This window comes from Carcharhinus amblyrhynchos, chromosome 21, assembly GCF_965287045.1.
Source record: "Carcharhinus amblyrhynchos chromosome 21, sCarAmb.v2.hapA, whole genome shotgun sequence".
Lineage (NCBI taxonomy): Eukaryota > Metazoa > Chordata > Chondrichthyes > Carcharhiniformes > Carcharhinidae > Carcharhinus > Carcharhinus amblyrhynchos.
This window is the reverse complement of record NC_137344.1, coordinates 49,151,711-49,169,669: the sequence shown is the minus strand read 5'-3', so window position 1 is coordinate 49,169,669 and position 17,959 is coordinate 49,151,711. Positions and strand designations below refer to the sequence as shown.

The 17,959-nt window shown below is 44.9% G+C and overlaps 1 protein-coding gene across 2 annotated transcripts in view; it reads left to right on the top strand.

Moving 5' to 3' along the window:
- acox1 (acyl-CoA oxidase 1, palmitoyl) overlaps nt 1–17,959 on the top strand; it is a 47,823-nt gene that overhangs the window by 1,416 nt on the left and 28,448 nt on the right. The window contains exons 2-3 of one of the 2 annotated variants that reach the window (XM_080209126.1): nt 6,079–6,238; nt 17,169–17,329. In XM_080209126.1, the coding sequence (XP_080065252.1) occupies nt 6,079–6,238; nt 17,169–17,329 (321 nt within the window). The remainder of the gene's footprint in view (nt 1–6,078; nt 6,239–17,168; nt 17,330–17,959) is intronic. The other variant, XM_080209125.1, reaches the window with a different exon arrangement.

Sequence of the window (17,959 nt, the reverse complement as noted above, 5' to 3'; positions counted from 1 at the left end):
GTTGGGAAGTCTGGTGTTGTGGTGGTGGGAAAGGGAGCTAGGTTTATCAGTTTGAAGTTCATTTATTATTGTCACAAGTAGGTTTATATTAACACTGCAATGAAGTTACTGTGAAAATTCTCTGGTCACCACACTCCGGCATCTGTTCAGGTACGCTGAGGGAGAATTTAGCATGGCCAATGCACTTAACCAGCACATTTTTAGTACTGTGAGAGGAATCTGGATCACAGGGCACTGAGTGGCAGAATGGTTAGCGCTGCTGCCTCACAGTGCCAAGGACCCAGGTTCAATTCCTGGCTTGGGTCACTGTCTGTGTGGAGTCTGCACATTCTCTCCGTGCCTGCGTGGGTTTTCTCCAGGTGCTCCGGTTTCCTCCCGCAGTCTGAAAATGTGTGGATTAGGTTGATTGGCCATGCTAAATTGACCCTTAGTGTCAAGGGGATTAGCAGGGTAAATATATGGGGTTACAGGATAGGGGGTAGGTGGGATTGTTATTGGTGCTAAGGGATGGGGGTGGGGGGGTAAGTGGGATTGTTATTGGTGCCAAGGGAGAGGGGGTAGGTGGGATTGTTGGTGCAGCCTTGATGGGCTGAATGTCCTCTTTCTTCATTCTAAGTATTCTATGATTCACACGACATGATGTGGATATGCTGGCGTTGGACTGGGGTAAACACAGTAAAAAGCCTTCGTCAGGGGCTAACCCGAAAGCTTGTGAGTTTACTATCAAATAAATCACTTGGACTGAAACCTGGTGTTGTCAGACTTTTTACTGTGTTCACACGACATGGGCAGAACATGCAGACCCCACACGGACAGTGACCCAATCTGGGAATTGAACCTGGGTGCCTGGCACTGTGAGGCAGCAGTGCTGACCACTGTGCTGCCCCAGGTCCGAGGTTTTTGTTTTGGGGGTGGGAGGGTAGGGGCGGGTGGGGTTTGGGGGGGTGGCGGGGGAAGTTAGGGATAGGGGAGGGGCTGGGGGGTTGGGGAGAGTAGGGGAGGAGTGGGGAGGTAGGGAAGGGGGGAGGAGGGACTCTTAGGGAAGGATGGGGGAGTTGTTATGTGGGACAAGGTTGGGAAGGGGGAGGGTGGGTGATGCACAAGCAGGATGAGGGTGTTGTGAGTTTAGGGTTTACGTAGACGCTTGTTTGAATCGGAGTAGCTGCCAAAGTGACTGAGGTCTGCAACTTCCCCTTTTTCCTTCAACATTACACAACAGTGCATCAGGCAAGTGACTGCATAACTTTATCTAGACAGTTGATGTGAAGTCTGGTTTCCCCTGATGTTACTCTGGACACTCATTTTCTCCTTCACCCAAAGCCAGAATACCAAGGTCAGCAGGTACACCTCTGACCTGTCACTTTTTGTAGTCAAGCCCTTGTATAATTTCATGAAGAACTTTCATGGACAAAACTTCATTAAAGATGCCCTGATCCCTCGTGTAATACTGAAAATGTGACAGCCAATTTGCACACAGCCAGGTCCTGTAAACAGCTCTGAAATAAAAGGGTGACCTGGTCTTTTATGTACAGGACCCCTCTGCTTGAGAGGTGGGGTGGTTGGTGGGTGGGGGGCACTGGTGGAAGAATGAAGTTAGCAGCAGGATGGGGAAACCAGCCTGAACGAATATCGGTATTTCGGAGCAACTTCATACATCTACATTGAAACAAACTCTGAAATCTTTACTGCCTGCACTTCTGCATGTGTTCTGTTTTGTCTCATTGAGTATTTCTGCTCTGGCTCGAAGCCAATGCCTCCCCTCCCACTACATTCTCGATTGTTGAAGGACACTCCTACACATTGTCTGGAAATCTCAATTCGTCTCTAAATGTAATGGATACTTGAGAAGAATGGCTGGAGATAACCAGCCTGAGGACTGCTGGAAGTCTGGCATCATCATCAGAGGGACACAGTTGTATATGAAGGGATATATTCTGTTGCTTGTGACTATATAATTACACTGTGTTGAATCTTGATTAGACCATAGAGTACTGAACTGAGTTTTGGTGAATCTATTACAGGGCAAATATAGACATGCAAGGTTGATACTGGAATTGAGATGTTGTCAGGGAAGGTTGAACAGGCTCTTCTCTGTGACGTGATAGACATGCAGCCCCTAATTTTATTCTGTCTCCTTGATCCGGATTTCCCCCACCTGAGGAAATAGCTTCTGCCTTTCTACCCTACTGAATCCCTTTAACATTTTAAATATCTGTCAGGTCAGCCTTCAATCGCTTGCACTATTCTGAAAGCATCCAGCTCTGAATCTGCTTCACAGTGTGTGTGGCACAAGGAAGAATACTTCAAAGGTTTCTTGCTCTACACCAATTGGTTTCAAACTACTTGAGTTAATGTTTTGAATGAAAGCTTTCTCTGATTACACTTTTGTAATTTGACCTCTCCAATCTTCTAGAAACTAGGACAGAAGTTATACATTCAGATCTTGCCTCTCCTGAGAAAAAACACAGTGAGTCAAACGATACACAAAGCACCTTATAAAAGGTAGGAAGGTTTGGAATAATACACCTCACTCTGTGTGATGGTAAAAGTATACCAACGGCTTCTGAACAAAGGAGAAAGCACATCAATATTTCAGACATGTTTTTGGAGATGCTGGTGTGCTTCTAGCATTTTCTGCTTTGATATCGACTTCCCAGTATTCCTTTCAGAAAACCTTTCTTGTCTGAAAATGCAGCAGGGAGGTGGTGGCGGTGGTGCAGTGGTATTGTTGCTGGACTAGTAATCCAGAGGCTAAGGGTAATGCTGGAATTAAAAGTTTTTAATGTTATAAATTGCTGTAAAATCAGCACTGTTTCTGACTTTGCAGATACTGAAGCAGACTGTGTCCAGATACAGGACAATATCCAGGTTTGGGCTGATAAGTGGCAAGTAACGTTCATGTTACACAAGTGCCAGGCAATGACCATCTTCAACAAGAGAGAATCTAACCATCTCCCCGTGACATTCGGTAGCATTACCATCATTGAATCCCCCACTATCAACATCTTGGGGTTTACCATTGACCAAAAACTGAACTGGGCGAGCCATATGAATACCAGAACAAGTCAGAGACTAGGAATTCTGTGGTGAGTAACTCACCTCCTGACTCCCTAAAGCCTGTGTGATGGAATACTCTCCGCTTAACTGGATGAGTGCGGTTCTTACAACACTCAAGCATCTCAACAGCATCTAGAACAAAGCAGGTTGCTCAATTGCTACCCTGTACACAAACATTTACTCCCTACACCCTGATGAGCAGTGGCAGGAGTGTATGCCATCTTTTAGATGCAATGCAGGAACTCACCAAGGTTCCTTAGGTAGCACCTTCCAAACACACATACAACACCATTTAGAAGGACAAGGGCAGATGATAGCTGGGATCACCACCACTTTGAGGTTCGCCTCCAAATCACTCCACCATCCTGAGTTGGGAATATATCATAAGAAGTCTTACAACACCAGGTTAAAGTCCGACAGGTTTATTTGGGCTTCAGGGCTTTGCCCTTTGTCAGATGATGGAGAATTCTGATCACAAACGGGCATATAAAGGCGCACACAGCTTACAGAATACTGATGATAAAGCGTTCTAATCAGTATTCTGTAAACTGAGCGTGTGCCTTTATATGCCCTGTTTGTGATCAGAACTCCCCACTCACTTGACGAAGGGGCAGAGCTCTGAAAGCTATTGGTGTTTGCTACCGAATAAACCTGTTGGACTTTAACCTGGTGTTGTGAGACGTCTTACTGTGTTTACCCCAATCCAACACCGGCATCTCCACATCTTGGAAATATATCACCATTCCTCCACTGTCGCTGGGTCAAAATCGTGGATTTCCCTCTCTAACAGCACAGTGGGTGTACCTATATCTCGGGGACTGCAGCGGTTCAAGAAGGCAGTTCACCACCACCTTCCCAATGTAGTTAAGGAGGGGCAATAAATGCTGCTCTGGCAAGAACATAATATTTCCTGCTCTTGGGATCTTTCGGTCTACCTGAGCAAGCAGGCAGGATCTATGTTGAACATCCTCAGAGTGTAGGGTTCCTGTAGTACGAGCCTTTGACCATCTGCTCTGCTGTGGTCTTTTGTGACTTGGTGTCAGGTTCTGCTTTATAACTTTGCTTGTTGTATTTTACTTAGTGCATAAAACACATGTTGTTGTATTGTACTCCCAGACTAGGTGTTAAGCTCAGGTTCCTGTGAGCAGGACTTCTGTCTAGGAGACCCACTGAGTCTGGGCTGGTTTGAGTTCAGGCCCTTCCACAGAACTGAGACAGGAAGACTTCAAGTTGGGTTGAAGGGCAGTGACTTGTGAATACTTAAGGTGATGCAGGGAAACTGTTATATAAGATCTTCTTGGTGGAGGATAGTAAGAGAATAAAAGTGTGAAAGTAGCCACAATACAAAGGCAGGGGAGAGACCCACAGAACCAGGGGGTCTATGGTAAAAGCAGTAAATGCTAGAATTACACAGTGGATCCTCTCTACCGGTGGAAAGGTGCAAAGACAAACTGTATTCATTCCCATTTATTGTTGGGGAAGCGTTTGCATTCAAAATACCAACCAGCTTTGCTTCACTTTCCCTGCATGCCTGAGGGGACATTCTGCAGTCAGCCTCGTGTCTGCTGTTTAGAAGAAACTGCAGGGATGGCTAAAGGCCGCACTTTGTAAAATAAGTGCGCGGGCAAGAGAGCTGTCCCAGAAATGGAGATGAGCTGGCGTCCCTGGAGCTTGTGGTGGTGTTGGAGGTCAAAGGTGGTGGCGAATGAGAGGTGAAGTTGAGATGGTGATCCATGAAGAGTTCAGCGACGCTTTGGAGAACGTTTCATCAGCGACCGTGCAGATTTTCTCCTCTCTTTTTCCCCTTTTTTTGATTTTAGAAATCTCTATCTCCTCCATACTGTTGCATGTTCCACTTTATTAGGAGTTGGGACGCGGATGGTTAAGAATAAAAAGGGACTGAACACAAGTCAGAAACTGGTCACTTGGAACAGAGTTCACGTCTGGTATTTATGCTTCACATGAGTCAGTTTTTGCCTTCACCTTTCCCTGTCAACTTATCCTTCCAGCCCTTTCTCACATTTATTTGACATCCCCCCTTTTAAATACTTGTGTATTAATCACCTCAGCCACTCCATGTGGTAACAAGTTCCACATTTAACCAGTCTCGGGGCAAAGAGGTTTCTTGTGAATTCCTTATGAAGTTTATTAGTAACTATCTTATTTATTGTCCCAGTTTTGGACACTCCGTTACTGGCGATACTTTATACACAACAGCCCCCAGCCTGTTTAGCTCTTCTTGATCATTGGAATTTTCTCTGTTTATTCTAGCAAATTATTTCTGCACCTGTTTCAGTTCCTCCCAGATTCTAATTTGTGTTATGGAGACCAGAACCGTGTACTCCAAGGTGTAGTTACCTCGGCAGTTCTCAAACTGAGGTTTGTCGACATTTCCAGGAGATGTGTGAACTAAAGTGGTTGAGATGGGTTGCTGTAGGGGCACATGTAGCTGGGTGTTCATGTCCTTCATCCGATCGAGCAGCTAAGAGTGTGGATTTGGGGAGTTCGGGCGGGCAGTGGACTCAAAGCAGCTCTGGAAATGGGGAAACGGCCACCTAACCAGGCTGGCGAGGTTCTGGATTGACCGAGAGTCCTGAGAGAGGAGACAAGAAGCCCCCAAGAGACTGGGAATGGGTTTGTGGGCCTGGGGAGGGGGCAGGGACTATTTGAGGGGTATTCAAGTTGGGTCAAAGCAGTGCAGTCAGGATATAGAAACAGTCGTAGACTGGGAGCAGATTGGGCATTGGTGAAGAATGTAGAGTGGGGTGACCCAGACTCAACGTTAACTCTGTTTCTGTCTGCACAGATACTGTCAGACCTGCTGAGATTTTCCAGCGTTTGCAGATTCTGTTTTTGTTTCAGATTTCAGCGTCTGCAGTAATTTTTCTGTATAGAACTTGACCCAGTGATCGGAACTCGACGTTTGGGCCATCACAAAGTGTGTTTGGTGAAGGGTGTAATGGAGGACTGATTGAATGCTCTCTTGTGGACTGACCTCTGTGTTTCTTTACGTTTTTTTAGAAGCCCTGGTGCTCAATGATCCTGAGTTCCAGCACGAAGACCTGAACTTCCTGTCCCGTAGTGAGCGCTATGACGTGGCGGTAAAGAAGAGTGCGCTGATGGTGAGGAAGATCCGGGAGCATGCCATCTCCAACCCAGAGGAAATCATGTGGTTTAAGGGGTGTGTGCCATTGTTAGTTAACTTTATAAGCCTAGCCTTGCCTCCGTGCCAAATGTGTAGGTGACTATGGAAAGTGCCCAGCCTTGGGAATCATTGGCTTATATTTCGCTCAGTACAGATCAAGTACTGATCTGCTTGAGGTGTTAAAAATATTCACGTGGTTAGATATGGATAGATCTGGTGAATCAGGAATGAGGGGAAAGAATTGGACCTGGACCATTCAAAAGGAGAATTGGGGCACTTTGAGTGTATTGGGAACTTGGAAGTGTAGATGATGGATAATTGCAGCTGATAAGGTCAGTAGATTTTTGGTAAGAATATCAAGGGAATTCAGATGGGTAATTTGTATTGAAATAGAAGCCATAAAAAATAAAAGCTAGAGTGAACCATACAGTCTCTGAAACCATCTCTGCAATTTAATATGGCTGATCTGACCATCCCCACATCAGTTTATTCAGAATCCAAAAAAAACTATCGATCCTGATCCTGAACATGTCAATGACTTGAGCATTCATAGAATCCCTACAGTGTAGAAAGAGGCCATTTAACCCACTGGTTCTGCACCGAGCATCATCCCATCTTACAGAGATAGGGGATCTTATAGAGACGTATAAGACAATGAAGGGAATGGATAGGGTAGAGGTAGAGAGATTCTTCCCGCTTAGAAAGGACAGCAGGACTAGAGGGCACGGCCTCAAGGTAAGTGGGGGGGCGGTTTAGAACGGAGTTGAGGAGGAACTTCTTCAATCAAAGGGTGGTGAATCTCTGGAATTCTTTGCCCGTTGAAGTGGTGGAGGCTACCTTGCTAAATATATTTAAGACACGGGTAGAAAGGTTTTTGGTAGGCAAGGGAATTAAGGGTTATGGGGAGAAAGCGGGAAAGTGGAACTGAGCTACTTCATGATCTTATTGAATGGCGGGACAGACTTGAAGGGCTAGATGGCCTACTCCTGCTCCTATTTCTTATGTTCTTGTGTTCCACCCAGGCCCTATTTGCTTAACCTTGCCTATTTACACTGTTGGCCTCCCTCCTGACACTAAGGGGCAAGTTAGCATAACCAATCCATTTAACCCACACATCTTTGGAGCGTGGGAAGAAACCGGAGTGCCCGAAGGAAACCCATGTGTACACGGGGAGAATGTGCAGATGCTACACAGACAGTGACCCAAGGCTGGAATTGAACCTGGGTCCCTGGCTCTGTGAGGCAATGATGCTAACCACTGTGCCACCATGGCATCCTATAAACTTCACTGACTGTGGATAGAAAATTCCAAATATTCACAACCCTCTGAGCGAAGAAATTTCAGTTCACCTTTGCTCTAAATGTTTGACTTTTTATCCAATGAATTTCATATCTCAAGGGGCTGAATGGCTTACTCCTGTTCATATACTCCCCAAGATCTGACATTATGTTACGCAGAATGATCCTTCACCACCTAGAATCCTATGCAACTTCCCATTTTACCAATGGACTAGCACTGCCATCTTGAACGTGCAGTCCTTTGTCAAGAGTACTTGTCTCTCGATCTGTTGTTCGCCGCATTATAGGAAAGATGTGGAGGCATTGGAAAGGGTGCAGAGGAGGTTTACCAGGATGTTGCCTGGTATGGTGGGAAAGTCTTATGAGGAAAGGCTGAGGGACTTGAGGTTGTTTTCGTTAGAGAGAAGAAAGTTAAGAGGTGACCTAATTGAGGCATACAAGATGATCAGAGGATTGGATAGGGTGGACAGTGAGAGCCTTTTTCCTCAGATGGTGATGGCTAACACGAAGGGACATAGCTTTGAATTGAGGGGTGATAATTATAGGACGGATGTCAGAGGTAGGTTCTTTACTCAGAGGGTAGTAACGGCGGGGAATGCCCTGCCCGCAGCAGTTGTGGACTCGCCAACTTTAAGGGTGTTCAAATGGTCAGTGGATAGGCATATGGATAACATTGGAATAGTTTAGGTTAGAGGGTCATTAGATTGGTTCCACTGGTCGGCGCAACATCGAGGGCCGAAGGGCCTGTACTGTGCTGTAATGTTCTATGTTCTATTAAATTCTAAAAAACCCTTACATTCAGTAACAGATCAATATGTTCTGTTCTACACTGAGTCATGGAGGTTGGCTGCAGTCCACGTGTATCTTTTATAAACTAGGGCTCAGCCAGAGGAATAAAGACACGTGAGGACACGGACATGCTGCTGATAGATTTATTCCTGTGTGGGGAGAATGATTAATTCAGCTCTTTAATAATGGCAGGCCTTGCAAAACCATACGCTCCCCTTCCCCAAAACTCTGGTCAAGTTGTAGGAAGGATTGAATTGAAAATTGGATAAATGGGATGGCTGTTTATGGCACTGTTTGATTTTTGATTTTTCCCCTACATAAACCAACTTGATCAAAGAACCTGTTGTAACTCAGGTCAAGGTTAATGTGTGCACCATGGATAATTACATCCAATCTCGAGCCAGTTAGTCCATTAAACTCACTGATCCTAGTTCAGATCTATCCCCGTGTACACTTGTTCCAGCCAGCAGATTCCTACATTGTTTTTTCATCCCTTATATTAGTCACTCCCTTCCTTCCATGATCACCTTGAACTAAAAGAACATGGGCGCGATCTTGCAACCTTGTCCCACCTGACGTTTGGCGAGGTGGTATGATCAGGTGGCAGGCAAAAAAAGGGAAACTACCTCTGATTTATAGCAACCTCAGAAAGGGCGCAAAGCTGATTGGAATATGTTTAAATGTCATTAGTAAGTCCAGGACACTACCGTCTGGGCTCGCTTTACCTTACCTGCTCGCTGGTTGTGCTTCTGTCAGATGGTCTGAATCAGTGGCAGAGCAGACGTGATGGTCCTGCCAGGAGGACCAGAAGCAACTGGAACCCATGGGTGGACGCAGCATGGTCGAGCAGTGCCAGCCTGGCACTCTGCCACTACCCACTTACCACCATTCCTATGCCAGAGGGAATACCAGGGGATTGGAGCCCAAGTGGGGGGTGGGCTATCACTGGGGTGAGGTGGGGGGTGGGCTATTACTGGGGTGAGGTGGGGAGGGAAGGGGAGCGCCACAGGGGAGGCAATCAGGGTGGGAGGGGATGAACTCTGTGGGAGGGGTAAGGTAGTCTGCTGTCAGGAGCAGTCAGCGGAGGGGATTGATGATGTCCGTGGTGGAGGGGGGGAGGGATAGACCTCCACAGGGGACGGTCACTGCAAAGCTCAGGCTCCGTTTGGCAAGATTCGCATTGTGGTTCATTTTTTTTTTGCACTAAATGTCAAAAGATTGTGTATTGCAGCTCACCAAGGAAACCAGTGCCATTCTCTCATTCAGAACTTTGAATTTTTTTTTGTGACGTTGCGCTTCAAGTGTGTTAAGTATTTTGGTGACCTTTTAATTCCAGTACGAGCATTGTAATTGTTAGCTGTGACAATACTTAAGAGTTTAATTGAAAGGCAATATAAATATTTGAACTGCGATCAACTAGTTACTGACCTTGTGAAAAAATAAACGTGGAAGATCTTGTCAAGTAATTTAAAATGCAGTCTACCAATAATTCAGTTTTCTGTGACTCTCTTTTGGAAGTGTTTGGATGACTCTTATCTCCACCAAATCCTTATTCATGGTCCTAACTGGAATTTTCTAGCAGGGCTGTCCAGTCTTTCTGACGGTGAACCCCCAGGGGTGATGGCTGGGGGCGGGGGGGAGGGAGTGAGTGTGCAGAGAACTAGAAATACATAGACGGCGACAGGAGCAGAAGATCCCAATGGTGGGTCGTTTCTGCAAAGCAGGTTGTGGGAGGTGGAAAAATCCCACCCCTTGTCCTTGAGTTCAAATCTCTCCATGGTTCACCCACTCTTAACTCTGCAATCTCCTTGTCTCTGTAACCCTGCAAGAATTGTGTTCCTTCAATTCTCAGCTGCACTGTTGATTTTTTTTCTTTTACTTGCTCCATAATTGGCGAATGTGCCTTCAGCTGCCTGGATTCTAAACTCTGTGAAATTCCCCTCCTAAGCGGTACGGTAGTGCAGTGGTTAGCACTGCTGCTTCACAGCTCCAGGGTCCTGGGTTTGATTCCCGGCTCAGGTTACTGTCTGTGTGGAGTTTGCACATTCTCCTCGTGTCTGCGTGGGTTTCCTCCGGGTGCTCCGGTTTCCTCCCACAGTCCAAAGATGTGCGGGTTAGGTTGATTGGCCATGCTAAGAAATTGCCCCTGGGATGCGTAGGTTAGAGGGATTAGTGGGTAAATGTGTAGGGATTGTGGTCAGTGCAGACTTTCTGCACTATAGGGTTTCTATGATCTAAACCTCTCCAACTCTGTCCCCTCCTTAAAACCTACTGTTTTCATTGAACTACTGAATGTATTCTTCTTTTGACTCTGAGTCAAATCATTTTCTTTGGTTAGATTCCTGTGAAGCACTGTTGGGATGTTTTACAATGTTAAAGGTGCCATAGAAAATGTAGTTATTCCCGTGACAGTTACCATTGTTGATTATAGTAAAAGTAACCAAGTCTGATTCATACAATTTTACAGCTTAATCTCGTTTTAAAGGTCGCACTTCAAGCGGTCACATGTTGCAAAGGACAGGTACAAACCTAGACTTTGACTTCTAATGGCAGAGGATACGCGTGTTGTCATACAGCAGGATTATCGAACAGTCTTGATGGTACGCTGATTAGGGGTTTGTCCATTTTGCTTTTGCTGCCTTTGTCTTAGCATTGCCATCTTGAAATTTCATGGCCATTTCCACATCCAACACCGTGGAAAGCCCAAGATGATCTCAATGCCTGAATCTACTGCAGTGAATAACTTTACAGACAATTAGCCCATCGTAGCAAGTGACTCATTTCTTTAACCAAAAACCTTTTCCTTAAATTAAAGACTAGCTTTTGCTGTAGGGATTTCACAGTGGTGTAATTCGCTCTGAGGCTGGCCAGCATAAAGAAATCCCTTGTGTCTTTTCCTGAATGGGAACAAATATACCGAGAATTTTCTTCCGCAAAGTAACCACATCCACCCGTAACCTTTCTTGATTTACTGGTCACTAGATCAAAGTGAATATATTTCTAATGCTTTAAGTGAGATGGACAAGTCTTGAGAAACATAATTCGCTCTAACTACACATTTGCTCGTCACAATCACAAAACAGAATCTTTCTGACTTTATTGTAACAGTTTCAGTATTACCTGTGTCTTGGTGTTAAAATCAGTTGCAGCTCAAGGATTGTCCTTCATATCAGTTTATGATTTTGAGGTCTCCTGGAAAGCAGGGGAGATTGAATTACAAAAGCAGTGATGCCAAAAGGAGATGGTATTGGGATCCTCAGTCTGGTTTCCAATGTGGAGTGCCATAAGCATAGACAAGGGTCACGGGTGGAGAGGGGACTCGCAATGTTGAAATGGCGGTGCGGGCTCGTTGGGCCGAAGGGCCTGTTTCCCGTGCAGTGTTGTTCTTTAAAATGATGGGAGACCTGAAGATTGGAGTCACACTTGCAGATTGAATGATCAGTGTTTGGAATCCAGAGACAGCATCGCGAGCAGCTAATACAGTGAAAGAAGTACTCGTGAATCACTGTTTTTCAGCTGGAGGGAATATCGGAGGCTTTGGACTGTGAGGAGGTAAAAGGGCAGGTGTTGACTCTCCTGTGCTTCTATGCTGTGGGAGGGAAGGAGAGGGAATGTTGGAGTGATTGAAGAGTTGACCAGGGTGTTCAAAGAGGAAACAGTCCCTTTGGAAAGCTGAAAAGGAAGGATGTTTGCTGAAGGTGTTGGAGATGAACCACTGTTGCAGTGTTATATTCATGCAGAGAATGTGGAATTTGTTGTCAGATGGAGCTGTTGGAGCAGGGAGCATTTGTGCATTGAAAACAAGAATGGTTTAAATGGGATTATTCCTGGATTGCTGCGAGGTTGAAACCTTTGGCTGTTTTCATCAGTTGATATTAGAGCATTATTTGAACTCCCCTTTGCCAGAATTGTGCTCTTTCCTGTGAGGTGTTGCTGAATTAGGGGTTGATTTTATGCTGTTTGGAGTGAAAACTTTATAAAAATTCCTGTATGCTTTCACAGCTGTAGGGTGAGATCTTCCAGCTTCATGCTGGTGAGATGTTCCAGTCCTGCCGCTGGCACACCCTCAACACTCGGAAACCCGCAGATTCAATGGAAAATCCCATTGACAGCAGTGGGACAGGAGGGTCCTGCTGCCAGCCAAATGCAGACCACCTCCCACCATCGAGAAACTTCACGGGGAGCCAATTAATTTCCCGACTAACATCTGTCATTGCTGTTTCCACAGCTGGATAAGGGGAATTTGCTGCTCATTGTAATAAATTTTTGATTCCATTTTAGTGTTTACACATCCTGTTTAAATTTTTAGTAGGTTCATATTTTTTTTTTACTCACCTTACTCACCAATATGTTAAAGCTGCTATATATATAAATACGAGCTAAGGGAAGGTCCCAAAGAGCATTGTAAAACAAAGTATGACGTTGCGATGTTGGCTTAACCAAAAAGTTGGTCAAAGCAGCACCATTTTAATAAGTGAGTGCCTTTAGAGGAAGAAAGCGAGGTTGAGGGCTTGGAGCCTAGAAAACTGAAGACAGAGCCCCCAGTGGGGGAGCAGTTAAAATTGGGCGTGCAGAAGAGACAAGAATTTGAGGGATGCACAGATTTCAGGGGGTTGTAGGGCTGAAAAAGGATGAGAGATCATAGAACCCTACAGTGCAGAAAGAGGCTATTCGGCCCATCGAGTCTGCACTGAACACAATCCCACCCAGGCCCTACCCCCGTATCCCTACATATTTTACCCACTAATCCCTCTAACCTACACATCCCTGGACACCTAAGGGGCAATTTCTTAGCATGGCCAATCAACCTAACCTGCACATCTTTGGACTGTGGGAGGAAACCCACGCAGACACGAGGAGAATGTGCAAACTCCACACAGACAGTGACCCGAGCCAGGAATCGAACCCAGGACCCTGGAGCTGTGAAGCAGCAGTGCTAACCCACTGTGGTACTGTGCCACCCGATAGGGTGAGGCCATGGAGATTGCAAAGGCAAGTTTTTAATTTAATGTCGTACTAAAGGCAGATCACATGATACTGGGTTCTGTAATTTAATCTTCATCACTCTAGGTGCAATTTTTACTTTTTAATAGTTACAGTGAAGATTAATGTACAATATTCCTGTGCAATACCCAGTAAATAATTCCTTGACCTCATGCATGACCAGCCTTTCATTGAGTTAAGCTCTTATCGCTGGGAAAACAGCCAAATTTATCAAGCTGGCAATGTTGGCATATGTGGATTAATCTACAACTGGGGGTCATAAATAGAAGATAGTCACTAACAAATTCAGTAAGGGAGAAAGGTCTTTACCCAGAGAGTGGTTAAAATGTGGAATCCCTAACCCAAAGTCAATGAAATATCTAAAAAATACATCAGTGTTGTAATGGCGGTGAAAGAACCATGCAACAAAGTGGCTGACATGACCATTCCATGTTTTGAGTATCTTTGTGCCATTACTGTGCCTTTTCATTGGCTGAGAATGGGGGGTGGGGATGACTGTAAGGATTGGATGTTGATTGTTTCAATGCAGAGTGTTGCTTTTTCCTAGCATTTTTGTTCCAAGTGCACCCCTCCAGGTGACACAGGTCTTGAAATAACTGACAGCAGGGTTTGTTGTCTCTTGACATTTCAGTGAACTGAACGAAACACGTTCCTGAGTCTGATCTTTAGCCTCAATCTTGGCTCTGATGTGAGGAATGTCGGTGCTTCACAGATTAGCTTTAGTTGCTGTGGACTTTGGATCAGAGTGTTCTGCATTGTAGGGATTCTATGATTCTAACGCACGGGGTTGTTGGGTGAAGGGCTTCCTCTGCAACCTTGTAACGAAGCGCGTGACCTTTTACATGCGCGACGATTTGGATCCCAGGATTATTGACCTGGGTAAACTTGGGCAACTAACTTGCACAATGAGTTTTTGAGCCTTTTATAATTGAGTTTTTACATCTTATCACCTCCCCTTACATGATCCATGTAAAGTTCTGCTGTGAAAGGCCTACGCAGATAATTCTTCGACTCTGAATCTGATACGTTCCTTCAGAGCTGCTCCTCATCTCCTTCAGACTGCACTGGTTTTGGGAGAGTTAATGGGTTCTGAATAGGAAAGTGTATTTCAACACCCTGTGTGCCTTTTACTAAGGCTGATAGGAAAGAATTAAAAATGATGTGCGGGTTAGGTTGATTGGCCATGCTAAGAAATTGCCCCTTAGTGTCCAGGGATGTGTAGGTTAGAGGGATTAGTGGGTATAACATGTAGAGGATATGGGGAGAGGGCCTGGGTGGAATTGTGTTTGGTGCAGACTCGATGGGCCAAAGGGCCTCTTTCTGCACTTTTAGGGTTCTATGGATTATTAATCATGTTTCCATTGCAGATTTTAAGCGCTGCATGCCTCCTCTGACAGTGACAGTGATGAGAGCAGTTTATAGTTCTTACAGATTGTGCTAATAAACTAGTAGTCCAGAGACCTGGACTAATGACTCAGAGACGTGTGTCCAAATCCCACTGTGGCAACTGGGCAATTTAAATTCAATCTTAAATAAATCTGGAATAACAACAACCACCTATGCTGCAACTTTAATGTAAAGAAATATCTCTAGATCATTCACAGGTGCATTATAAAACAAAATGTGAAACTGAGCCACAAAAGATATTGGGATAAGGAACCAAAAGCTTGGTTAAAGGTTAACAAATGTCTTGAAGGAAGAAAGCAAGGTGGAGAGACAAGAAGAGAATTCTAGAGCTTGGGGATACTTAAAGAGACCAGAATTAGAGAAGCACAGAACTCTTGGGGTTACAGAGTTCAGGAGGGGCAAGGCTATAAAGAGGTTTGAAAATAAGAATGAGAATTTTAAAATCCAGAATAAAAAAAAAACAAGGATTGGTAATGGTGACCATTAAGCTACCAAATTATTGTTTAAAAACCCATCAAGTTCCCAAATGTCTGTTGGGAAGGAAATCTGCCATTGTTTGCTGGTCTGGCCTACATTTGACTCCAGATCCACAGCAATGTCATTGACTCTTAACTACTGCCTGAAATGACCTAGCAAACCATTCAGTTATCAAGAAGGCAGCTCACAATGACCTTCTCGAGGCAATGAAGGTTGGTCCTGTGAATGAGGTGAGAAATAACGTGAGAGATGAATATCCTCGAGTTTAACATATTTGCTGAGCTTAATCAAGACATTGTGAATGCTTCACCATAGTAACCTCTCCAACTGGTTCCCTGTGTTCCTGTGTCTCTACTTATGTCAATCCAGCTCCCTCACGTGGCCATCCCCCAACTCACTCCAGCAGTGCTCTGATTTCCTTACTGTATCAGCAATGCTATTTAATCCTACCCTTTCACACTCCCTCTGCTGCTTTTTACCTTTTGTCTTATTGCCTCTGGATGAGGTTAACGTTGAACTGTGCCACACGTTCACCTTCATTGTAATCTTGCCAACAAGGTATGGGTTGCTTTAAGTGCGACAACATCAGGTTTTAGTCCAACCGATTTATTTGATAGTAAACTCACAAGCTTTCGAGGGGACTCCCTCTTCGTCAGGTGAATGGCGAGTTCTGGCCTCGGACAGGGCATATAAAGCACAGACAGTTTAGAGATTACTGATTAGAATGCGTAATCTCTAAACTATCTGTGCTTTATACGCCCTGCCCGAGGCCAGAACTCTCCATTCACCTGACGAAGAGGGATTCCCCTCGAAAGCTTGTGAGTTTACTATCAAATAAATCGGTTGGATTAAAACCTGGTGTTGTCAGACTTTTTACAGTGTTTACCCCAGTCCAACGCCGGCACATCCACATCATTGCTTTAAGTGCTACAGGGTAGAGTTGTCTTGGCCACGAGCTTTTTTGTAGGTCTCATGCATCAGCATATCAATCCACTGAACTTGTCTGACTGGTTATTTATCTCGGTTTGTGTTTCTCAGTTGCTGGGTGATCCAGTTTGAATGTCACGTACTTTCCCGGTTTGTGATGGTTTCTCTGGCTATTAAGACCAACTCTGATCGTGGGATTGCGGAGAAACTTTTGGGATTCATTGTTAAGCAGCACTCTTGGAGATGACAGCGCAGACTAATGGTCCAAGGAGTCTTTTGTATGGTCCATTGATTATTAGTGCAATTGCTGAAGTGTGTGGCATTTTTATCATGCAATTTATCAGCTCTTATTGGCACTGATTTGTCAGATCCAGTCTGGGATAATTTTTAAGCCTCAGGTTCATGGGAAGTTGTAGTTTAGAAGCTGAATAGTAGATCCTCAGGGATACGTTTGGGCACTATTATTGGTCCTCTGATTTAGTTTGGAGAAAGACCCAGTGTAATTCAGTGAGTACATCAGTTATAAACAAGCACTGCCCATGGGTTATGCAGACTAGAAAAACTGATTCCTTATCTTTCCTAACGTAGCGGGTATCTGCTGTGGTGTTAGTAGGTTTGCTGCAGTTGACTTGGTGCTAATAGCTGAAGGAAGAGAAACTGGGCGTGGCGTCCTGCCGCTGTTTGCCACCTGTGATTCTGTTTTCTCGCGTGTACACACATACGTGATTGGGTATTTGGGTGCGTACATACCTGGGTTTGTACTAAGGGAATGCAGCATTGCACTCTCTTTGAATGAGACAACAAACTCTCTTCTGCTCAAATCTTGGCCAACGTTCTTTTCCTCAACCAGCAAATAATTAATGATGGTCACCCCCTTCATCCTGTGTAGAACACAACTAAGTGAGGGTGTCATTGCTTTATTTGTGTGAAAATTCAAACTTTGGTGAACTTTTACATGATGCCAATGTTCATTCAGACTGGAAGGGCATGGGTGTTTTGCACAATAAGTACTGCATGACCTTGCGAGTCGCTATCCCATGTCAACTGTTTGTTATATCCCACAGCGCTTGTTTGGAAGCTAAAGTAGAAGCCATGGGCCTTCACTATGCCATGTTCATTCCCACCCTGGAGACTCAGTGCACCTCAGAGCAGAAAGAGAAATGGCTGCAGCAGTCTTACACCCTGCAGATCATCGGCACCTACGCCCAGACAGAGCTGGGCCACGGTTAGTGTTTCCAGAAGGATCGTTCGATACTTAAGCAAATGGTCTCCAGTTGCGTGCCACCACAGAATTGTGAACACGACCTGACCGGCTGGGTGCCTTCAGCTCGGCAAAGTTCAAACTCAAAGACGGTGGTGGGGGGGAGGGGGGTGTCCTTGGCCCATCTCTCTCTCTCTGGCAGAGGTTAGCTAAGGACAAGCATGTGGCACAAGTTGACTGATGAGGGAGATGTCATTGTGAAAAATGTGGGTTTAAAATTCATCTGACTCAGCTGTGAGAAAAATGGTCCACTCAGGAGCAGAGCTGATCTTAACTCAAACACAAAATAACGTTGGCCTGGTTTATTGAGGAGCAAAAACCTGTACCATTCTGCCAAAGCCAAACTGAAATCAAAACCCAAACCCGGTGCTGGAGGATTTCTTTAACAGTGCAGGCTTTTTTTTAAAAAAATATATTTTGGGAATGATTGCCTCATTCCGTTTTGCACAGATTTGTATTCTGGTATGCTGTGGAATTATTCAATTTTAATTTACCGAACCTAGCTCCCCGCATCCTCACGCAAGAGGAGTTACTCTTGAGGTGTTCAGCGTGATTAAACCATGACCGTCACTCCGATCTGTCTTCTCCTTCCTT